We start from the raw sequence: 25,390 nt of genomic DNA on the forward strand, positions 1-25,390 counted from the left end.
AATCTTCCCAGCATGTCTTGAGACCTTCAGTCTTTGGGGCTCTGTTGCCTGCTCATGATAATCATGGTTTAAATTGTCATGCTGCTTTCAAAAACCTGGGCAGGAGGAGAAACATGCAGTTATCATCCCTATTCAGCCACCAGTACAATTCCCTTGATCAAGAAATAAGAGCCCCAACTGATCTAATCAAGCTGTTCATTGCTACCACTGTAATATCAGATTTACTTTGCACACTTCAGTTGAACTATACAATGAGGAACCATCAGTGCCCGTACAGTGAGTACAGTTTTGTGTCCGGTGGACAAACAACCAAATACAGTGCTGCTGATCCTGTTTGAATGTTCCACAATCACCAAAGCGCAAGACGTGTGAATCTGATTGAACTACTACAACTTTACTCACTCTTACATAGTGGTGACCTGGAACAGGACGATCTATGCTCATGCTAATGCAGCATTCACATCATAAACCATAAACACAAGCAGCCAGTGTCAACAAACTGGTGCCTCACCTTTACCTTTGTCAGGTTTGTAATGTTGACCCTTTTCAATTTGATGACCCTTTGACAAAAAAAAAAATCAAAATTTAAAAAGTTCAAATTTAGATTTAGACAAACCTTTATTAAGCAATGACTTGATGAAAAATTAAAAATGTTCAAGCTGCCTTCCTTCTTCATGTCCATCATATTTCTGATCAACTCTGGTGAATGTAAGTATGAAAATATGTGCTAAACTTCCCATGAAACTGCTCCCGTCGGACCATATTTCTTATACAGAATACTTTATGTTCACAGTCAACTTGCCTGATGATATATGAGCTATAAAAAAAATATATAAAAAAAATATTTTTTTAGAATCACTTTTTGAAACTGACCTTTACCATTCCATACATTCATTTTATCATTTTAAGTTACTGTTACTTAAGTTACTGTCAGAAGATTGGATGTCTTGTATATGTAACATTTCTTTTTAGATTATATTTTGAACATATTGCTGAAGTAAATGTTTTTTTTTATCATACTTGAACTTGACAGTTGTTTAATTGCAACAATACTTCAGGCATTGCTGTTTTTGTCCAACAGTAGCCTACAACATTGGGATTGTCCATACTCATGAATCTCATGAATTCATTTCTGAAGATGCCTCAGACTAGAGAGAAGCTGCAGAGCTCAGACTTGTGGGCTGGATACTGCAGACAGGTGCGGGGAGGCACTCAGTGCGGGTCCTGGGTCTTTGTACCAACGCCCTGCAGGCAAACTGTCAGTGGCTGCAGAGCCTCCATCGACAGACTCAGGAACAGGAAGAGATGTAGACGATAAAGTCCATCGTTTGAAGTGGTTCAGCTCAGAGGCACAGCTCAGAGACTCAGACATAAAGGCTCACACTGCGTCTTTCTCACTCTTATGTCCTGCACGCACACCTCTTACTCACACCACGGCATGTGAACGGCAGCAAGATGGCGCTCACAGAGAGATTGGGGTCCAACTTCTGATTTTCTAATCTTTGAATCTCTCTGTTTTACGGCCTGTGGCAGTGTTGAGAATGAAACCAAGGGTCCTTGCCCAGTTCATCCCAGCTGTGACTTTAGGAATTATTTACATGTTGGCACTTTGTCCACCAACAATCCTTTATCAATGAAGAAAAGAGTCAAGGTTGGTGATTGTTTCACTGGGTTTGAGTGTCTTTTACTGGGACTGGGAAGTCAAATGTCAAGTATTGAGCATGACATCTCCCTGTCCAGAGCCCCACTCTACAAAATCCACTTCCCCGCTGGATTGAGGAGGACTGTCCAGAGAGATACTGCGCCGCTCCCCAAACACTTTTTCCTGCAGTTCAATTATGTCATTGCGGATGTCGGCCATCATGAGCAGAAGGAAGTCGAAAGAGCCAGGTGGTCCCTGGAGACGGATGGGAAATTGAGAAATTGATTAAGGTGCCTTGCATTTTGCAAAATTGCAAAAAAAAAACACATTAATGTCTTGTATAAATTGAACTGTGATAGACTGATTACACTAATTAGCTACAAAAAAAAATAGAAGAAAAGAACTAATTGAAAAGAACTAGAAGAAAACTCTTGATCTGGGAAAGAAAACATGGCCAGTATGGCAGCAAAGAACAGTTCAAATCCAAACTAAACCACATATAAGATATGCATTATGTATATGTTGGATAGGTGACTATTAATAGACTAGCAGATTGTTAAATGGAGGTACAATTTCAAGGTATACATAGATGTAATGTCCATTCTAAAATAGGTGTGTAAATTGTCTACAGTTACATTATGTAGATGAAGATATGGAGGCTGTTTTTACAGTATAAAATGTATTTGTTTGCATTTGTAAATTAGTGAAGAATGTGTTTAATACATAAAATAAACTTACAGGGGGACCTCTGGGACCTGGAGCTCCTCTGTCACCCTGTAGATGAGAAACAGCACAAATTAACCCAGTTTCAATACAGCTGTCTGAGACTGGAACTAAAGTTACAGTGTAGCATCATATATGCACAGAGCACCAGCAGTGAGTCTGAGTGCCACAATGAAGACAGTGACAGCAAACCAAGTGGTTTCAAATAAATATCATTATCTATTTGCAGGCATTAACAGAGTTTGTGCAATACAATATAATCTTTGTCAATGTATCTTCCGGGAAGGAGGACCCAAAGAAACAGGAACCATGACAAAGTTAGCTTCAGTGGAGTCTATTCACTCAGTGACACATGTTTGAAGGTATTTCAGACACTAGATGGCGACAGTGTAGCTCCACACAAGCATTAAGCAGACACAACTACAGTCAAGAATTCCAAACACATAAAGAAAATAAAGATAATATAATGACCTTTATTCCATCTCTTCCTGCTGCCCCAGGTGGTCCCTGTATGAATGATAAGACATGGGTATAAGATGTTCTGCAAGCTTTTCAAAAACAACACCTGCAGACTGCTTTCAGCTGAGGAACCCACAGTGAGCGAGTCAAAGAAATAGCTGTCATGGTCACATTATGAGGAGAAATAAGCCTTCGTGGTGCAGACCAGTGGATATACTTGGTTCATGTATGATGTTACAAATGTAGAGCAGTGGGTTTATTTTCCTTTAGAGCAAAAGTGTCCTGCTGAAGAGATGCTCATACAGAAATTATGGCATGTGGTTTATTATTATCATGATTATTAACACTACTGCTGGTTGCTGTCAATTCAGGTGTGTCGGTTGCAGGGTCCTGGTATTGGTCCCACTCGGCCCAAAGACTTTACACTGGGATGATTTGACTCATATAAAATGAACTTTTATAGCCAATGGGAAAGTTTTATAAGTATAAAACCTTCATGGTTTAAAAAGTCATAATAGTAGTATTTGACCTTGTCTTGTCTACAGTTCAGTAGACAAGACAGTTCAGAAATCTCTTTTAAGATGGTTTTTGGGCCACTGGGACAAATATAAAGCAAGGCTGAGAGGCAGCGCCGCATCCAGGTCCCTGAATACACCCGTGTACGTTTAAGTTTCATGGGAACTGTACGTGGTGTCATGTGTACTGTGACTGCACAGTTGACATATACTAGTTTACGCACTTGTCATAGTTATTGATCAGCAGGCCAAAGAGCTACCAAGTGAGTTACTGCTATGACACAGTTTAGTGAAAGTTTGTAGCAAGTAGCCTAATCGACAAGGGACAATATGATTTTAGTGTTTTTTTGTTTGTTTGTGTTCGTCATAATTTTATGGTTTGCTGTTGTGTTGTGATCTCCAGGTTACAGGACAGTTTTCTTTATGTCACTATGACAACCTGGACTAGAGGATCCGAAGGGAACTAAACCTTGTGATAACGTCTGAGTTATAGAACCAGGAGGTTTTTCTTACCACTGGCCCCCTGCGGCCTCTCTTCATATGCTTCGGGTCAGGCTCTGGACCCATGGGCCCCATGTCTCCCCGTGGACCCCGAGGACCAGGTGGGCCCCTCTCCCCCGGGTCTCCTGTGTTTCCTGGTTCTCCTGGGTGTCCTGGTGAGGACAGATGGTTCAAGTGAAAGATGTTTGGTGAGTGATTGACATCAGACGAATACATAACATAACAGCAATATCATAATAGAAAATAGTAAGCTCCTCAGATGGGTCATTGAAACCCTGCTCACTTTAAAGCTCTGGTTTTAGAAATGAAATCTAAAATTAAACTTAAAGGTGACTAAAACTCACCTGAGATGAGTTTTCAACTTGCCTGTATGTTTGCTTGCTTTTACTGACAATTTTTTTTTATAACATCTTTAAATTATTTTGTGTATGGCATTTTCTTTTCTTTTATTGTTTTCTTTTCTATTCATTTTTTTCTTCCACTTTCCCTTCTTCTTTCTTTGGTGTTTTAGCATGGTGATGTGATTGTAACAAACACAAACACTGAGTGCACTTGTCAATAACTGTCCCAGCACGAATCTGGAACCAGAGGTGGATTTGAGTCTGTGTCTATCTTTTCACTTGTCTCGATATTACCTGGTACCCCAGGGGCTCCTGGAGGGCCGGGGAGACCAGGAAGACAAGGGCTGTCGGAACTTTTTCCTGCCCTCCCCAGGGATGGCTTGTCACTGCTGTTAGCCAGGCCAGGTACCTACAAACGCAAGAGGAAAGGCTAAGTAGCATAAATACAGATAAAAGGTGTGTGTAGTTTACTGAAATATTAGCACTTGGACCCCAATCTAAAAATTAACTTTTTGGAAATATAAATTCTTGCTCACTTTGCATCCATTACAATTTACATAAAATTATAACTGAAGTAAATGTTGAGACACAGAGTTTAGTTTTACAGTTGACTGTGATGTTTCTGCTTTGCAATGTTTTCCTAGCTAAAACAATGTGGTCCAGTTGTGTATAGAGTAAACATGTTACCTGGTTTGGTGACGGTGTGTTGCCCAGCCTCAGTTTAAGCTGTAGCAAACTGTTTTTCATGTTCATAAAATCCTGACAGGTGAATGAGCAAGTACCAGCGCTCATCAAGGTGTCTGACTTCCCTGATGAACTCACTGCAAGACGAAACATTTAGATATGAAATTCTTTACATATAAATTCAGGCCAGACATCCATTGCTATTTTTCCCTCTATCCAATCTACACACGCATTTATAAACAGGAGATTCTCAGTCACTGCTTGATGATTATACTGAAAAAACATAAATCACAGGTCGTGTCATTACACTCATGAATTAAAATTTAAAAGCTGACCCATGTTCATCTTAGTTTTGATATATCATAGTTTGTCCTCTGCTGATACTGACATTAGCTACAAACCTGGACTGACTTCAGGCAGGTGGAAGGAAAAGGATAAATTCATTAAGCTCATGCATCTTATCTTGTGTAGGCCTAACACCTTCCCAGTGCAAAGACGCTGACTCAAATCTGCAGCTGATAACTTGGTGACCACCGCAGGGCATAGGAACTTACAATTGTGCACGGGGATGCAGGAGCGTTGGTCCGGTGCCAGTATGTAGCCAGTGTGACAGCGACACAGGAAGCTGCCCACCGTGTTCACACACTCGTGGTCACACACGCTGCCTCCTGAGTGCTCACACTCATCAATGTCTGTATGAGATGATCAAAATCCAAATTTGGAGGTTACTGTAAAATGAAAGCTGTTCGTGCAATGACACAAAGTGAAATGAAAGTTGAAGAGAAAGCGAGCAAGAGCTAAAGATTGAAGATGCTACGGTTCATCTATCATGTTGACATTAACACGTCAGTACAGATTAGCTCTGAGATGTTCTCTGTCCTATCAGGTGAGATTTTTGTGGAAGCTGTTCATCCTCACTCCTTGGACATAGGTTTCTTATAGGTTTCTTTCATAATTTGGGAATTGTTCAGCCCTTTGTCTTATCTTTGAGCTATGTATAATAACTCCACATGATATTTTACATCATGTGTCACTGTGGTGCAGGTTTGGTCAGATATCTGCTGAGTAATTTTCCAGTTAATAAAAATACTGATGCGGTTTGAAGAAGCAAAGAGGAAGTTTTTGAAGTGGGAGGGTGAGACATATACCAAATCAGTAATAGACATGGGGGTGGGTTGGGTGGGGTACTGACCCAGACAGTAAGGCGATTTGTGGTTGCGGTGTCTTTCTCGGTCGAAGCGATAGCCGGGGTAACACGTGCAGACAACTCGCCCAAAGTTGTCGGTGCACTGCTGCTCGCAGGGGGATGCAGCACACACATCTACGCCTACAGAGAGAGGGGGAGAGAGAAATCATTAGAGTTATTCAGGATCACTGTCTGAAAACCAAAATCACCCATGAACACTTTTGCTCTTTATGACCACCACCTCCTTCCATTCATAAAGTTCCACATCCACAAGTGGGAACTGCCCAGCACAGCTACAGGTCCTGGGTCACTGTCATGATGTCATGTCATGTCTATGACAGGTCAAAAGCTGTGTCCGAAACCACTACCCCGTTCACTCTTTCACTGCTCCCTGGTGAGTTAACACTCAGCAGTTTACTCTATAGTGAGCAGTAAATTGAGATGTGTAATACTTATGAATCATCATATTTTCATCATATCATCACTGACAGGTTTAGGGTCGCACAACTGTATTTGCATTCATGAGATGCTGTGCATTACATTGTGGGACTGTTGGCAGAAGGTTGTCTGCACTCATGGCCACAGTTTTATATAGTGATTGTGATGTGAAATTTCACACTCATTTTGGATAGTCAAATAAAATGACAAAGGGTAAACATTGTGCACTATATAGCAATATATATATGTCCAATAATTTTGCTATGAAACAGGCCATGTAATGACTGGACTGCCACACCTGAATTAAATTAAATGGGAAACACAGAGCAGAACTGAGGCCTTTTCACTCTATGTGATATATACAGCTCATAGATACACAAATGCATCAGTTGAACAGCCCATCAAGGTGCTATTCATTGGGGAACATTGTCCTCTAGTGGCCAATGTAAATCACTGTTAGTCTTTGGAGGCATACTACAGTGTATTTCAAGTATCGACACTAAACTTACTGTTCACCAGTGTAACCAATCCTTATTACGTAAGTCCAATTAGAACTATAACCAGATTTTTTATGGGGATGACTACAACAAAATGTGGCAGCTGTCTGTGCCAAAACTGTGGGCATTTTCTTTTTTGGCTGTTACGTTGTTTGTCCCATTTATGCACTGCAACGTGCAAGTTATCTGAAAAGACGCCTTGAATATAATTACTCCAATTACTCAATAGGTCAAGCATAATACCCACATTATCTGGACTTCTTTGACAAACGTGGTCTCCATATCGTGTTGTTCTAATTTAGAAAATGCTCAATTTGAAGTATATCATATTAGGACCCTGTGAAGCTCATGAGTCAAATTAAGAGGACAGTGTGTATGGTTTACCTACTTTCAGGTATGCACTGGCCCATCACAAACCTGAATCCTTCACAGCATTTCCTCCTGAAAAAAACACAGAGACAGTGATCACATGTTTGTATTTCAACCACCATTTTCAATATGCTTATTTGCCCCCTTGAGAATACTGATACCAATCTCATAACTATCCAGAAAATATGAAGCTGCAGTCTGTTAGCTTAGCTCAGCAGAAAAACTGGAAACCGGGAGGAACAGTCAGTCTGGATTTGTCTGAAGGTAACAAAATCCACCTGCCATCACCTCTGAAGTTCACTAACTAGGCCGTTCAATCTTGATTGTTTTATCGATACAAAAACTGAAGAGCAAAACTCGTCATCAAACAGACTATACACCAGGGGTGGGCAGCCTGTGACACCCACACCAGCAGTGCAGGTGCTTTAAAGGAGATCACCCTGCACCAACCTGCTCACAAGATGGGGAGAATATCTTGCAGGCCTTTCTAGCTCAGTAGGACAAAAGAGTTTGGGTTTGTTACATGGGGAGACCAGGGCTATAGGTGCATTTAGCTGTCTCAAATGTAAATCATCTCTTTCACACAAGAGACACATTTAAAATACTGCGTGCATCCACAAATCAGGCCATAGAAGCCAGCTCTAAAATTTCTCATTATATTCCTAAATATATGGGAAACCATACAGAGAAACATAAATGAGGCTTTTGTCCACAATGAAAAGGCTTTGCTTGATGAACTGTCGAACAAAGACACCATCATATCCAGGATTTAAGTCACTGACGCGCGCCACATTACTGAAATGGTGGAAAATGTACACGTCCAGCAAACTGTTGAAAGGTCATTCAGCAGCTGAAGAGTATTGACATACAGACCAGACCTAGAGAAGCAGCAAAATGCAGAGACAGTGATCACAGTAATTGGTAAGCCCAGTTAATATTTTACTTATTAGTAGCCATCATCACAACAAGGTAACTGAGTGAGGAGATCCTGCACAGATAACAGGCCTGCAACTCTATTATCATAGTACACAGTCAAAAATAAATGACATGCAATCAAATCATTTTTGTGGTCATTTCTGCACCACAGCCAGTTTGTATATTACATAGTTACTGCAAACACTGCAGCTCCTGACACATTAAGGCACTACTTATTCTGATTTGGCATATTTCTCTTTTTGCTCCCTATACAGTACTTGAACTCTGACCAAATAAACAACCAAAAACCATTACTTAAACTCAAAGTTTTGACTCTTTTGCAGTCCCTGCTTTTGTGGATGTAGAATTTTTTGAATTACAGCGTTGTGCAATGGATACTGGGCAACAATTTCTCCCAAAATTGATTTATGGTGTTTGGCAATGACACTCATCCAGCATTCCCACAACAATCCACCACATGTTACAGACATTACAGTTGGAAAAACAGAGAGGAAATGGCTCAGAAAGTGGAGTAGCACAGCCACGCAACAAATATCACACACACACACACACACACACACACACACACACACACACACACACACACACACACACACACACACATACACACACAACCTTGGAGAAAAAGGGGAAGAAATGCAAAAGTCCTAAAAACTGCATGCTGTTACCGGAGGGGGCGTAGCATGCTGCCTCATTCACAGCCCCCTCAAGACAACAAGTTGCTTTTATTCTCCTCCAGCCTCCATGCAGTGTAACCCTAAATCACTCTGAGATGCCCCCCGCCCCCACCCCAACCCCCACCCCCTCCTTCTCCTGAATGAAAAATAACCTATAAAACGGTGAGGCTGGCCCAAACTGATGAGATCCAGATGAGAGCAGCTTTAATCTGCAGCCTGTAGCCGCAGAGTGTTGAGAGGGATGGATAGGGCCGGGTATGGAGCTGAGGTGGAGACAGGAGAGTGAATGCTGAGACGAACATCGTCACTCATTCCGTCTGTCAGTCTGACAATCAATCCATCAATCAATCAATCAGTCGGTCGTCTAAATTGGGATAATGTGTTGCAGATGCAGCTTTGTTCTGGAGGGGAACTCCATAAGTTTATATCTTTGCTGCCAGACTGATAGAGGTGCTGAATCTGACCTCTTTGTTTCTTTTTGAATGTCATTATCATTATCATTATCCTCTAGCAGTGCTGGGTAGATAGGGTACACTCAGTTACAATGTTCAATTTTCAGTACCACAGCAAACTCTGGCCACGTTACCTTTGATAAAAAAATGGCTTTAACAAGTTACACACAGTGACAATAACATATTTTAACAATGGGAAGAAGAGCGCACCAGGTCCTGAGAAATACCGGAATTAGTTGTATCAGGGCATCTCTATTGAAAGCAGGTGTTTTATTGCAAAATAACTAACAGATCTCATTACCCTTTAGCCGGATTAAGTCTTTTAGAGGACAGATTCGGATTTAATGGCAGTTCCGATATAAATTTTTTGCAGCTGAGTATTTGCAGTACAACTATTGAACGTTGCTGAATTCAGTGATTCATTTTAAGCAATGGGATCATGTAATATGAGGTAATAAAATACCTGTTGTTCTCTCAGTTTAGACATACAGTCTAATGTCAGAACTAATCTGTAAACGTCTGTGTTTGAATCTGAAGAAGACACACGTCATGTCATCCCAGCATCTTGTTCTGCTTCATAACTCAAGTCTTCATTAACAGACATTGTATTTGATGATTTAAACCAACATTTGTTCTTATGACTTTATTCATTTCTATTACTGACAGGTTAGTGAGGGTAGAAAAAAACACAGAAACATGGTACACAGCCAAGGATAGAAAAAAGGGCCGGGGTGTGTGCAACTACTCAAAGCCGAGCAAGTACCAACAAAGTAGACTGATGAGTTTAAAAGAAGATAGACATTTATTTATCTGTATAGTACAGGTAATTTAACAACACTAAAGTTTTCAGCAGAACTGCTTCTCAAACAGTCAAACAGCCTCATAAACCCTCTCGCCCTCACCTTTCTGACGTCAGAATAGAGGCAGCTGCGTCCGACAATTCCTCTAACCTATACCCACAAGTAAGCACATGATGCAGTGACGGACGAGGTGTGTGTAGGGGAAGGAACTATTTCTCTCACTTTTCATGTGACCGAGCGAACGCAACACTATGAACCTCCTCCAGGAGAGACTGACAACGTGTGGCGTTATCTCCATCTTTAAACGATATCACATCTCCTCCCTCTATGACGGCCGTCTTTTAATAAGTGTGGCCGTTCAGAACGGCTATAAACACTTTTGCCCTCAGACGTGGTCACCCAGCTGAATGTATGAATGAATTGTTTTCAGGCATGACATGAGCCCAAGAGTCTACGGCCACGCTAGCTGTGTAATACAGTTCATCCTGAATCCCATGAGTCCCACGAGTTAAAAAGATGTAAACCTGGTGGCACTGTAGAAACAGAAACAGAGCAAAACTGACAACCCAGGACAGAGTGCAGCAGAGGGTAACAGTATCTAAATCACAGGACAGGACAGGACCAGAACAGCAGCAGTGAAAGCCATGTTATCTCCCTACAACACCCTCCACACCCCCCCTCCACATCAACATACGGCAACAGGCCTCAGCAGCTCTCCCCTGGGTGTTCCTGACAGACAGCACAGGGGAGGCCGGGGTGTCTGGACAAGCAGATGAGGACGGAGGGAGAAGTGACCCGTGTGTTTTTGTTTGGGAATGTGAAAGTATGTTGGTCAGACTGGCAACAGGCTCGGTCAACATGACTCTAAAACACAGACCATTACACATTACACTACGATGACCTGTGTGTGTCTGTGTGTGTGTGGGTGTGTGTGTGTGTGTGTGTGTGTCTGATGGGAATACACATCTGTTTCTTTTGTCAGTGCAATAGTTTCAGAAGTTGTAGTGGTGTTATTACGGCTATCGGCAGCCTTGATTAAAAAATGTACAAACCCCAAGACTAGACTAACTGTGTGTGTGTGTTCATGTCTGTGATTCTACATCTGTACATACAGCATGCGTGTGAGTGGGAGTCTGTGTGAGGGCTGGGATACCATCCAGTAATTGGGTACAGCCTTTTAATGTCAGTCAGGGCTTATTAGCGAGAGCGATCCATGATGCTAGCAGGCTCCGTCTCCTCCTCTCTCCTTTTTCATGTCCCCTCCATGCACTTTTACTTCACTCACCCTACATCTTTCCTGTGATTTGAAACATGTCAGTGTATATTCAGGCCGTTCTTTCAGCCTCTTGTTTCACAGTGTTGCTCCACTGGTTCACTAGTTGTTGACATAATCTCTGTCTCTCTCCCTTCTCCTCAGACTGACATGTTGTTGGCCTCACCGTTGCCCTCTGTTCATGAAACCTGATGAGGTGTCTGCTTTTTCCATCTTTATTTCATTCACAGGGATATTTTTCTGTCCTCTTAAGATTTGCCGAGGCCAGGAGTGCTCAAAGCCTTTAACAGCCACTTTTACATTACAGCACTAAACAGGAATATCTGTATGCTAGACTTCAAGTGTTGATTTCCCAGGATGAAAAACTCTTTCTTTGTATAAACGCTGTAAACAAAGTTTGACTGAGGGACAGCAATCACTACCTGGAGAATTTAACCTGATGCTACAGTGTTTGATCCCCTGACCCTTAAATCTGAAAAAAAATAAAATTAATTTTGGTTTATGACGAAATACCTGCACATCAGCTGTAGTTTCAGTTTTACTGCTAATGTTAGAAAACACTGTGCCTGCTAAAACACTGGCACCTTAGCATTGACATTGTGAGCATGTTAGCATGTTGATGTGTTTTTAAGTTTAAATCTTAAAACCTACATGTTTTCATAGGCTTTTGTGTGTCCCTAAGGTTTTTATCTTTCACTTTTATCTATTATTTTTAATTCAAACCGTTCCATGTCTGTCTCAGACCATGATATAATTAACATATCACATTTGAACTATTTCTATGTTTTGTGTTTCTTGTTGTATTTTATTGCACAGCACTAAGGTTGCTTTAAATTAGCTTTATAAATAAACTTGATTTGTTTTGATGTTAGCATTTAGCCTCACGGGACAGCTAGCATGGCTGCAGATGGTAATGCTGTGGATACCTCAAGCTGTCTCGCTTTATTTTTTCGTAATTCGTTCCTGCAAATTCACTCAGCAGTGAACGCACTTTCACAGTCACGGCCCTGGAGTGCAGGGTTAGCACAGCACTCTTGGAGCACACAGGACTTCAGCTGTAAGACGGTGTGGGGGGCTGAAAACTGGGCCTTCGGACTGACCTCTCTGACCAACGTGGATGTAATGATTCACACAAAGTTCTCATTAACAGACTCACTGCAGTGTTCAACCAAAATGAAATGTTCAGTTCATCACAATTATTGTACTGAATTGAATGCCTTGTACTGAGTGGTAAACATGACACAGTATATTTATCTGTCCTGCTTTGTCCTTGTGTTTATCTTATGTCAGGTCATGGCTCAGCCTGTATTAAGTATGTACCTACTTTGTATAGGCTGGCCTGTTGACTGTTCTGGCTCTGTAAGCCCACATTAAAATTCATATATGTAGTAATTGGCAACAACATTTGCTCTGCATTAGGAAAATACATCAATGATACAAAGGTTTGGAGAGGGTTTGGACAGCCTCTCTTGGCTTCCGCTAACACACTGTCAGTGTGTATATCATTAATTGTGACTGCTGGCTGCTGTTTTTGACAGCTCATGTAGCCAGAGTGATAATTATAAAAAACAAAGAACTGGAAATGCATTGGATATTACATAGCTAATACTGATCCATTGAAAATGCCTCGGCCATTGGCTCTGATACAGATCCTGCTGAGAGCTTTTGTTAAACCTCTAACACCCACTGAAATGTTTTTCCTTCCACTGCTAAAATGATTTCTCAGTTAAGAATTATTTCTAAGCAGCAAAATGACTCTTGGTGATTTCCGGTGGGAAAAAAATATTATGTGTAAAATCCATTATGTCATAACTACTCCACACTGAGTCTACATGCCACTGGCCTGACCTCATTCAGAGCATTCTAAACTTGACCCCTGTCTATCCTCCTCTTTTGCCGTTGGGTACCAACTATCTCCCACCAGTCACCGGTCTTGGCAGTGGCTGACCCAGCAGCTACCTGCCCAGTAAGGGGTGCAGGCAGCCCCACGTACGACCCCAGTCTGCTGCTGCAGCCGCTGCCAAAATCAGCATGGAGGAACTGGAGAAAACACCGAGACAGGATCCAGAGGCAGACCTGGGCCTGGATCACTTTACACTGAAGATTATGTGCTTTAGCAAGGGGTCTCCTTCCAGAGGGGGAATGCTCACTGTTATGGTTTCCCATCCAGTGTTACCATGATTTATTTGTGCATTTGCAGGCAGGAATGTGTTACAAAGACAGGATATTCATTATAGCACCGCAAGAAAACCTCACTACCTCCCCAGTCCCCAACCTTGACAGTGCGGGGGTCCAGAGATCAGGGAACAGCATGGATGATGCTTTTCATAGATGATGCTGCAGTCACTCTGCATTATGAATCCTGTTCACATTACAAAGTGTTGTTATCTCAGTTTGTATATAGAGTTTCTATATATGAGGAAGATCATAAGAAACTCCCGTACTGGTCTGTTTTCATGACTTCTGAAATAAATCCCATCTCTTATCTGTGTATCGACTCTTACTGCAAGAATGTGGGATGATCTGAGCGGGGTGAAGGGGAAGGAAATGCCACGTGTAAGAAATGAGGGAGGACACTGACAGGAGGAAGAGGAGGATGGTTAAAAGACAGCCATGAAGGTTGTTGTCAGCGTAAAGTGTTCCCTCTTGGGACTCTGGTGGGAGGAACACAGGAAGTGGAGCTCACTGGAGGTCAATGGCCTCTTAACACACCAGGACAGGAGACTGGCCATGTGTGTGTGTACGTCTTGTCATTTTGATGGATGCTTCTTACTGATGTGGCTTATATGTGTTACAAGTACAGCATGTTGTATTCATCAGCCGTGCTGTAATTGATTTATTTGCTCAGTTGCGAGCAGTTCAAGAACTTGGCTGGTCGTGTTGCATGTGATGGTGTGATGAAGGATTATACTGAAACACATTAGCATGATGAGACCAACAATAAACCTGAGGTGTAGCACATTGTTGAAGGCCTGCCATCCTCTTTTTTTTTTTTTTTTGCATATATTCTCTTTGCTTATTTCTGATGTTAAGTGTTTTGTTTTTGTCTTTTCAATGTGTTGTTATTTTTCTGCTGGTGCTCCAACTGGTAGGATTTTTAATACTTTTTTTAATAAGGTGTTCTGTCCAATAGTTCTTTGTGGGCTTTTTTAAATCCCCTGTGAAACTATATTTATGCTTCTTTATAAGCTAATCTAATTTGTACTTTCCACTCATTTGCCTCATAGTACAACCAAGAAAAGCAGCAAAGTCCAACTAGTGACAGCTTGTTTAAAGATGAAAAATTAAAAAATGTCCATCTTAAATACAAAATGTCATAAAACTCCAAAAATCCACTCAAACCCGCTGTACACGTCAGGGTTCTCATGAAGGTGTGAAGGTGTTGAGCACAGCCACATGTTAAGCTCCTTTAGTGTTGCCGTATAATTGCGTGTGTGTGTATTCTTTTTAAGTTGTGTGAGTATACATATGTAAAGGTGTTAGTGTGGCGAGTGTGAGCACCTCCTCTCTGTTTATTTGCTCTGCTAGCCCACTTCCAGGACCCAGGCCTCAGGGGAAACATCAGAGCTCTGGCCTAACAGAGAAAGCTTTGACTGGGAGCACAGGAGGTCTGAACCACTTCCACCAGAATACAGGCTGACCTGCAGTCCTCCTCCTCCTTCTCTTCCTCCTATGTTATGCCTCACCTCTCCCCACTCACCTCATCTTTCCATCATTTCTCCTCCTGTTCTCCCATCCCGGCCCCTCTCTTTAAAAACACCCTTCAAACCTTCTGTCTCTTGCTCTAATTTCCTCGCCATCATCATTCCAGGATCACAGCAATACTTTGATACAACCACTGAACATCTGAACAGACACACTCATACTCAGCTTTAATACTTCTGATTTTCTGAGATGAACATTTTCTATGGGTGCCTGCTGACCGCCCTCCCTCCCTCTCCCTCCCTCTCTCTCCCTCTCCCTCTCATCCACCCATGTCATTTTAAGATGTCAAAGGAATAGTTGGACATTTTAGGAAATATATCATTTGTTTTCTTGCTGAGAGTTAAATGTGAAGATTAGTATCACCCTCATGCCTCTGGAGCCAAGTGCTGATTAGCTTATCTTAGTATAAAGACTGGAAGCAGTGGGAAACAACTAGTCTGGCTCACGATAAAGTAAAATGAAAATTTGCCTGCCAACACCTAATTAACATTACTCAATATATATAATATAAACAGAAACTTTGCTGGGTTTTACATTTGGTAACTGTTTTTTGGCCACATTCATCTCCCTAGCTGTAAAATACCCAAAAATCATGTTTGAAAAGGGGTTGGTTTGTCAAAAAACAAGTCTCATGATCTTGTGTTATATCTCAAAATGTTATTTAAATCATTTATAGATCACTTACAGGACTAGTTCAGCATTCTGGGAAATATTCTTATCTTAGAGGCAATTACTTGCTGCTGCTGTTATTTGACAAACAACAGTTCATCCATGTGTCCAGCACTCCTATGCAGCGTTGTGGCTATAGTGCTGGTTGCCACATGCAGTTTTGTTAAAAGTTTACTCTGTACAGGCATAATGGTACCAAACCTGTCAACCTCATGTGCTGACAAGACGTCAGCATGCGGCACACAGTCCCTGTGCCCAGATGTTGTTTGACAAAACATCCAACTCTACCCTCCAAAATACTGAGCAATTTCTTAAGCTAGTAAATTTCCTAAAATAAGATGACTATTAAAGAAAGTAAGTGGGATCATCTCATTGGAATGGTTATTAAAGTGTCTCTGTGGGACCAGACCTCTTTCTTCCTGCTTATCTGTCGTTCCATCACACACAAAACCTCAGACAGCACAGACCACATTTCCTGATGATGCAGGATGATGCAGCAACTCACCACTTCATTGTGACATGTTGTAAATTTCCCTACATCATTTCGTCACGCACAATCTCCCAGTAACCACTGAGCAGACTTTAACGAAACAGGGGTGAATGATGTATTTTCACACCACATGCCAGGTTTTCAAACTGGCTTGTAAGTACTATGGTTTTTGGTCAAAACTAAATGGGTTTGTAAGTGCTCTGGCATTTATTATTGCCTCATTTTCCCTCATTTCATGATTGTGATAAACACATCTTGAAGTGTGTGTATGAGTGTGTGCGTGCGTGTGTGTGTGTGTGTGTGTGTCTCAGGGTTGACAGAGATTTCCCAGGGGACTCTGGCCTCTGTGACCTATTCAGGCTCAGTGTCACTGCAGGAATGTGGCATCTCTGACCCTCTGAGCTGCTTTCTGTGACAGACACACACGTGATCCGCTCTGTCCAAGTCCACAGGGATTCGGAGGTTTGGTATCCTACCTGACAGCAAAGGACGGAAAAGATGTGAGGGAAGACGTGGACAGATATGGACACACACTCTGTGGTTCCAACTATATTTCTAAGCAGAGAGCTGGGAGCAAACATTTGAAATATTACCAAAACTAAAATGAAAATTAGGCCACCTTCCATCAACATCAACTGCCTGTTCAGAAAACTCATCCAACTCCTTATGAGATTTTTGTGTTCATCAGTATTGATCTGTAATGCCAGCTAAATGCATGCACGCCAGCTGTAACCGCTGTAATTATTTAGGCCACACAGACTTAGAGTCACTAACTGGCCCACCGATACCAGATGTCGATAACTCCTGCCCACATTGTGAAACAACAGGAAATACTGCAATATCACTATTTCCCAAACCAATGTGTTCCCATCATTAGTCATTGTACAATTTTCTGGCATGAAACAAAGCCATAGGATTACGTGGATGAATGTATCACATCAGTATGTGTGTGTGACAGAGAGAGAAGCTGTGAAAAGCCACACTTCTTTTTACATGGATGTTTGGATAATGCTTTTTAAATATATATCAATGTGAATGAAACACACCTAACTAAATGAATAGTGCAGGAGTCAGTGACTGATGGTCCAATATGGAGATAAGGGAAGAGAGAGGAGGGTAAAGAGGGACCAGAGTAGGATGGGTAAGTGCGAGATAAGGGTGAGTGAAAGCAGCTACGCAGTGAGGTCAAGCTAACGACAGCTCCCTCATAACGATGTGTCTTGTTAAATTTTCATGCCAGACAGGAAAGCTATTTTAAAGGGGGCGTTTTGCTAAATATCCCAGCAGAGACCGTAACTGAGGCTCAAAGTAACAGACTGATAAGACCATGAAGGTCTTCCAGGTCTTCTAAATGGTTGCGTGACTCCCTTTGTGTTGAAAAATCCTTGGAGGTATAGAGAGATTAATGACTCTTTTCAGTTGTAACTCTCTGGCTGTTACTCTCCACACCTCAACTACTCTGAGGGATAAATTTTGTTACATGAGACAAAGCTTCATACACGCAGCAACATGTGCCTCGTCGGGCTCGTCGACTTCAAACAACGGTGCAACAGCGTCGTTCCAGTCTGTTATCAATTGTCCGATGATTTGTTTTGTTGAGCTATTGACAGTGACAGTGCAGCCATAAAAAGGGGCTGAAAAAAACACTAATCCAGAGCAGATTGTACACCAAAACACAACCATTGTGTTTGTCCAGAGGGCCGTTCAGGTGCACACTAATTAGAAAAAGATGGAAGATGATGACTGGAATTTTTTGGGAGGTCCGACTCTGGTCTACAGCTCTACGAAGACAATTATACCTCCATTAAACACAGGAAGCGTAACTCAAGGGCCTCGTAAAAGTCCTCTCTGAGAAAATGAAGACGGGGACAGCGTTAAGTGCTCCTCAGTGCAACCAAACAGCAAAACTGAGAGCGGTATAGCTCTGCTGAAAGAATCTTGTGTCAGCTCCAAGTGTGAGAAAAATGAACAGGGATATGTTGATCACCATCCAAAGCACACAGAGAGGAATCTCTTATGGGAGAGAGGAGAGTGATAGTTTGAATAGGATGCCCCTGTGGACTTCTGGATGCAATGCAAACAACCCATGAGTGGATCGCGTTCGGTCTGAATGCGCTGCACTCATGAGTGAGTCGGCGATTTTGTTTCCTCATGGCGAGAGCAGAGGTTTCACCAAGCACTTTAACGACCTGAGCTCATGAGCCGAGGGCGAAAAATTACTTTATCCACTGTTTTAATGATGAGGACTGAGCTGAAGACAGAGCTGTCAGTGACTCACTAAAATCCTCAATGGATGATAAACAGTAGACTGAAGGTAATTTCATCACCATAACACACACACGCACACAGACACACACACATATGTATGTACCATATATGCACACACATGTTTACAGTTTATCAAATTCAATACCAACAGACATCTACAAAGTGAGGCAGCATTGGCAGGATTTACCCTCACACACACACACACACACACACACACACACACACATACACACACACACACACACACACACACACACACCTACAAGCCTAACGTATGATCTCATTTATGTGCACCTGCACACACACACACACACACGCACACACCCAAGTATCAAATGTAGTGATCTTCAGTCCAGACATCTACAAAGTATAACAACATACACATGGACACTTGCACAAACATATTCACATACTACTCATAAACATATGTCCAAACACATGACACGCACAGTGATGGAGGCATCTGGTCCTCGTTACCTGTTTCAGAGCCAAATCAAATCACCTCCTTCCATTCTTCAGTCAGGGCTTTCCTGCTGTTTGAAGTAACAGGCTTTAGCACCTAATTTTACTGTTTATTGTTTGTCCATTTCTGTATTAACCCTATCACTGGAGGACAAGACTACTGGGCAGACTAGTGAAATGTAAAGTGGGCGAGTGATAACATGTACAAACCACACATTTTTCAGGATGGAAACAGGGTTTTTACAACACAGGCCTGTGTGAGATGATTAAATTCACTCAATACCTAGACGACAGTGCACAGTTTCAATTCAAGTCAGAAAAACTACAATATAATACTTGCTGTAGGAAGTTTTTTCAGCAACAGCAGTGTTATAATGGCTGGTTTTATGGCTTGTAAGAGGGGGACCTCTGACTGCAGATCCCAGCAGGCCCTGAGTGTTCAACCCTGCAGTGTATGAGCCACACACACACACACACACACACACACACACACACACACACACTCACAACATACAGCACACAGGACAGAGAACATGTGGACATGTGCAGACATACACACAGGTCTGCTTCTCATCACCTGGTGCAGAAAACAGCCCTATGTCTGCACGACCAGATACAGATGAATAGCACATCAGTGATGTGATACATTCTGCATATTTCGCTCTTCCTCACTGCATCTGTCTCCTACGCATGGCATCTGCAGCTCGGCACTGATACTACACACCAGTGTCCATTCCATGTACACTACTCTCTGCTAACACTCCCACGTCATGTACTACGTTTTGTAAATTCAAAAATAATAACAGAATAATATACATGCATGGACATATGTCAGTGATGACATAAGTGAGGATGATCTCAATTCGGTGTAAACCACTGAGTGCATATAATGAAGGGAATAGTGAATGAATGAGCAAGAAGGTGGTTTCGGATGTGGCTTTGGTATAACAGAGCCATTACTGATATTGTGGGTTTCCTGCTGTGACAAGTTAAAATAAGGCTTTTGAGCTGTCACGCTGCCCCCTGAGTAATTTAGTGTAATTAGGGCAACTGCGATTTGCCCAGAAAAGCTGATTGGAAGAAGAGGCCAGAGAAGAGCTCCAGTGAGGAAGAGGGTCTATTCGCAAGAAATCATGTGTTGTTCGAGACCCAGTTCGAGCTTGGGCAACAGTAAACATATGCCATGCTAACCCTCTCTGGACTAACCGGAGACAATCATGTCAGTCAGTCTCTGTAACTGCTTTACAGCTGTTGTCAAATAGACATTTTGACATGTCACAGCAGGAAAAGAAAAGGTGTAAATAGTAACGTAATGAATGAGTTGATCCATTCCACTGAAGTAGAGCTGTGTGATATGGCCTATAAATAATATTGCGATAGTTTTAGGGCTATATCGCGATACTCGATATATATCTCGATATTTTAAAATCTCCTCTAAAGCACTTTGTAAATGCAAGATTGATGCATAAAAATACACCAGCATGATGATTCTAGTCCCTGCAACATTTGTATGCATTAAAACATTCTTGTTTACTGTTCATTTATTAGTGGCTTCTATTGAACCAGTTTTAAATTTGAATGGAAAAAGGCGGAAATAACAACACTACAAATTAAATTTGTATAAGCGTAAAAACTTGCTCTGGCGCTTTGCTTCTTTTGCCCTCTCCAGTTTCCTCACACACACTGCACCTATGTCACACACACACACAAACCCAGTAGTTTTCTGGGTGGGCAATGAGCTATAGGAGAGAGCGAGAGAAATGAAAAGTCAAAGTGAATTTCATGCCAACGGATTAAAACAATTATTTGAAAATTTGTACTCGATGTCTGCGATATAGTCATTTACTACATCCCACCTGGAACAAGCCACAATACATCAAGTATATTTTCGTCACCCACCCCTACACTGAAGTGTCTTGGTAAGTGTCTTATGCACAACACCAGGGAACTTGAACTAAAAAACTCAAGTCTTGTCAAGTAGCATAAAAAGACAGTGTGGATACAGTATATAAAATCTGAATCAGTACAACATTAATATGGTTAGTAATTTCCTGCTCTTTTGCTTTGGACTGCAGACATGCACAGTTTTATCAGACCACACACCAGGCAGCAAGTTAGACTAAACATCAGACACACAAAGACTGTACAGTCTGTTTGTGTGTGTGTGAAGCAGGTGCTCTGTATTATATGTTATCTGGGTATCTAGGGTGTTTCTGATTCAAAGAGGAAAAGAAAGAGGAGAGGAACAGAGGACAGAGAGAAACACAAGGAGGAGTGAGTGAAAGAGAGAAAGAGACATACAACGAGAGAATGACACAGCAGAGAGAAGAAATACACTGAGCAGCTTCTCTGATTTCCTCTTCTTGCTCTTTTGATAGACCTCTACGTGGTTTTCCAGGCAAATCCCCCACTGAGGAGAGCACTCAGCCGGGCTGCAGCTTTATTTCGTTTGTATCAAAAAAAATAAAAATAAAAAAAGAAGCCCCCTCTCCTTTGCATTGCTTTATTTCCTTGCCACCATCCTGTAGTTCTCCCTGCTGGGCATATTTTTTATTAACATTTTGTATTATTATCTTTACTATGCTGCTTGTTAATGGTCCAGGAGCGTTTAGGAAAAGACCGTCTGATAGAAGTGAAGTCTAACAAAGCTATTTGTAAGTTATTGGCTTTTGCTACATAGCCAACGTTAGCACTAACAGCTGTTTATTTACCAGTCTAGAAGAAAGGTTGCAACTTCAGCATAAAACTTCATTCCTTCACTCACCAAAAGCTGTTTCCAGCAGTGGAAAGCAACACCAATGTTAACTCTATCAAGTAATTTCTTCTACTGAAGTTAGCATGCTAACCAGCTAGCCCCTGCCTGTCTCATCACTTTCTAATAGCAACTCACTGTAGCCTCTAATCCGTCCTGAAGACGTAGCTCTACTCAGAGGGTGTATTATAACCTCTTGTCTTGAAAACGCAAGCAGCAAAAACCTACAAATCATCCCTTAAAGAAGGGATTCAAAAGATGTTATAGAGTTGGCTAGCATGAGATGTGATGAGTTGGGGGCATGAACCAAAAAGGCACATTCACCTCAGGTAACAAAATGTAAGTAATTTTTAAATACATTATAAACCAATTAATAATTTAATTCATATTTTTACACCAAATACCGTATATTACGCAAGTATCACCTCTTAAGTATGAGTAATCTGCAATATCTCGACTGCATATGACTCCACATGAGCACCACACCCCATGGATGAGAAACTGTCAACACTATATTTTTGACAGCTTTGCATAGTATCAAGCCAAAACTGGGCAGTAAGAACTGTGTTTGGGATCAGGACTGTGTTGAGAGAGTTATTCTATCATCCTTCTCTCCTGCTGTTTTATCCAGTTTCTGGAGTTTTCTGTGTGTTAAGTGTCAGATTACTATCAAAGAAAAATGCATGAGTGGATTCAACTTTTCTGTGTGTGAGTGACAGAGTAAATTAACTGTTATATGCACTCTTAGTCGGGTCAATTACCAATTAGTTGGGTGATGCATGAATAACAAACATGGTGTTTGTGGGTGAGCCCCATGCGGCAGCTTACCACATTGTTTTTTTCCACATTTACTGGGATGATATATCTCTGGCTTTCATCTCTTTATCTATTGTTTTTATTGTGTATGTGTCTTGTTTACCTCAGTCATGTCCGTGTTTTCTAGATAACTCATTACCAAAGTGTTTATTTAGTATCTAACTTGTGTTTTTGCTCTTTTTCCTGAACAAGCTCTCAGTTGGCCAGTTTTCCCTCCTTTCACACTGACTAATTTTGTGATGTTGGGACTTGACTGAGTGTGTAAGGATATGTGTGTGCATGTGTGTGAGTGTGTGGGGGAAGGTTAGCAGCTTTGAAAGTATGTGCAGAGACCACATAGGATCCAGAGTTGAGGTGAGAGCCAAGTCTAATGCCATAAATCCAGGAGGAAACAAAGGAGATGAGAGGGAGCTTAAAGACTCTGAGATACCGCTACTTTATCTGCACTAAAGGTGTCAAGGAGCAAAGTTCACGTGCACTTTCGCACACACGCATCACATATACACTTGGATCCCAGCTAGCAACTGTCAGTAAGTTAATCAATCATCCCAGCCAGTCAATCGGTCAGTCATCCAGCCTGTAAGAGTTTGAAGCCAGGGTGTCATTCACCCTGTGAGCAGACTCAGAGTCTCCCAGCTCAGTGTTATTTTAGAGTGTTAACTGCTGAAGGTCTAATCATCCTCATCTCTCAGAGGGGCCATGACACCAGAGATGATCCCCCTGTGGTTTCATCCTACCCCGTCCCAGGGCACCACGTCCCCTTGAGGTGGAATTAACAGGACACAAGTGGTGGCTGCTGCGGCTCAGGTCAAATCAAGACTGACTAAAGTGTTTCCTGTCATTCTTATTTCTTTTTGCCCCAAAATGACATGATCACTGTTGACAAGGACAAGGACAGGATCAGTTTCTCAACGCTAACCTCGCTGACCTCATCTGGGTAGCACAGAGCTGTCAAAACTTGGTAATTATGTGCACTTCAAAACAACACTTAACATGCATGAAACTTGTTGTTTATTACATTTGACCTGGCCTCAACCCCTGCATTAATACTCAAGCTACTAGACAGAGGCCTGGCTTCTGTCTCTCTGGAGCAAATCACACAGGCTCAGCTCTACCAGAAAGAAGGAAGCTGTAGAGTGGAGATGGAGATGGAGTCCAGGCCCGGAGCTGAGTCGGTCTCAGTCGGGTCTCAGTAATGAAGACTTTAAATGTTTCTGGGTGACATACAGGGCAACTTTGGGTGGGGGGGTTGTACTTGGACTTGGTGCTTGCGAAGGACTCTTTGCCTAAAGAACATTTTCCATACATGTTAACAAGGTCTTTTACATTTTCACCTCATCCTGTCTGACCAAAAAAAAAAAAACTAAACAAACACTCAAATTATGCTATAAACATACACTGTGGCATGAGCGTCAAAACCACTGGTATCCACTCTCCAGACATTTTGTGACAGACCTCCATGCCCAAGACAGAATGATTACATCCGCTGTCATTGTATAAGAAAGAAAGGGAACAACTGATTTGTAGAGATCAGCAAACAAATTGCTAACCTTCAGTAACCCCCTTGAGGATGTCTTACAGATTGCATAAAACACAAAAGCAAAGTCCAAAGCACTAACTCAACCCAAAAAAGACCCACAATGCGGTTCACTAAGGGAAATAAGCAAATCCCAACCCTGCAGTTCAACAACTCAAACCAGCAAAGATTTTAACTGTCTGAGTGAAGCCAACAACAATGTTCACAGAGTGAAAGCGACCGAGTACAAAACTGAAACTTATGTGGTCTTTAAAGAGTTGTGGCTTCATATTTCTTGGCCTTTCACACACAACACAAGAAGTTTGAATTAGAGTTAATATGCTTCAGATTCACATGATGTTATTGTTACATAAATCACATTTTCTTTATTATGTCATTTTTTTTCCCAATAACATTTTAAAAATTGCAAATATCTGTTTCCTGTGCTTGGTGGGCAGCGTAAAGAGGCAGATTTAGCCTTCGAGGACCACTTGAGTTGATTTTAGTTAAAGCTAAAGTTATAGCAAAATCTCAGAAATGGTGTGGGGATTAGTTAATTTTGTGTTACTACCTTCTGGGATTGAATGAGTATATACACCACACACAGCAGCTACATAGATAGAAATAATCTTTTATCCACATCCAGAGAAGAAGCACAGGGTCTACAGCCATGCTGGCAGCTTTGTGAGGTTGTACAGAGGCATAGTGATGCTTTTAGCTAAAAGCCTCAGTCAGCTGGTTAACATGTTCACAATGACTTTAATGTTAAGCAGATATAATGTCCACCATTAGCTTAGCAAATACTGTATAACATTTGCTAATTAGCACTAAACACAAAGCCGATGGGCATGTCATTGGTCTATAAACCAGTGGCATGCAAAAAAATGAAATCTGACCTGATGGTAGCGCTAGAGGAAACATTAAGGGACTACCAGAGTTACGAAAATTCCTCCTGAGGGTCACATGAATGTGTGTAGAAAATTTCATGGCAGTGCATCCAATAGTTGTCAAAAACATCCCACTCAAAACCACAAATGTCAACCTGATTAGTTTTTGTGGTCAGAGAACCACAAGTGTCTGTGCAAAGTTTTGTGCCATTCCTTCCGGTGGATGATGAGGATGGTTTTACTGGATAAGTGAAAGCTTTGACCTGCTGGCAGCTGGTTCACCAAAAGGGGGATCACCAGAATCAGTGGGATTAGTCCTCTGGGATCTATGA

At 41.7% G+C, this 25,390-nt stretch overlaps 1 protein-coding gene across 1 annotated transcript in view; it reads right to left on the reverse strand.

Annotated features, from left to right (window-relative positions):
• Nucleotides 1-196: 196 nt before the first annotated feature.
• Nucleotides 197-25,390, reverse strand: part of LOC111219978 (collagen and calcium-binding EGF domain-containing protein 1-like) — a 32,231-nt gene continuing 7,037 nt past the window's right edge. The window contains exons 3-11 of the mRNA XM_022742873.1: nt 7,375-7,427; nt 6,058-6,192; nt 5,420-5,557; nt 4,869-5,002; nt 4,476-4,590; nt 3,853-3,992; nt 2,837-2,872; nt 2,381-2,416; nt 197-1,897 (exon numbers count right to left, since the gene is read on the reverse strand). Coding sequence (XP_022598594.1) covers nt 1,709-1,897; nt 2,381-2,416; nt 2,837-2,872; nt 3,853-3,992; nt 4,476-4,590; nt 4,869-5,002; nt 5,420-5,557; nt 6,058-6,192; nt 7,375-7,427 — 976 coding nt within the window. The 3' untranslated portion in view covers nt 197-1,708. The remainder of the gene's footprint in view (nt 1,898-2,380; nt 2,417-2,836; nt 2,873-3,852; nt 3,993-4,475; nt 4,591-4,868; nt 5,003-5,419; nt 5,558-6,057; nt 6,193-7,374; nt 7,428-25,390) is intronic.

Source organism: Seriola dumerili, unplaced genomic scaffold, assembly GCF_002260705.1.
Source record: "Seriola dumerili isolate Sdu_G_001 unplaced genomic scaffold, Sdu_1.0 BDQW01000003.1, whole genome shotgun sequence".
Lineage (NCBI taxonomy): Eukaryota > Metazoa > Chordata > Actinopteri > Carangiformes > Carangidae > Seriola > Seriola dumerili.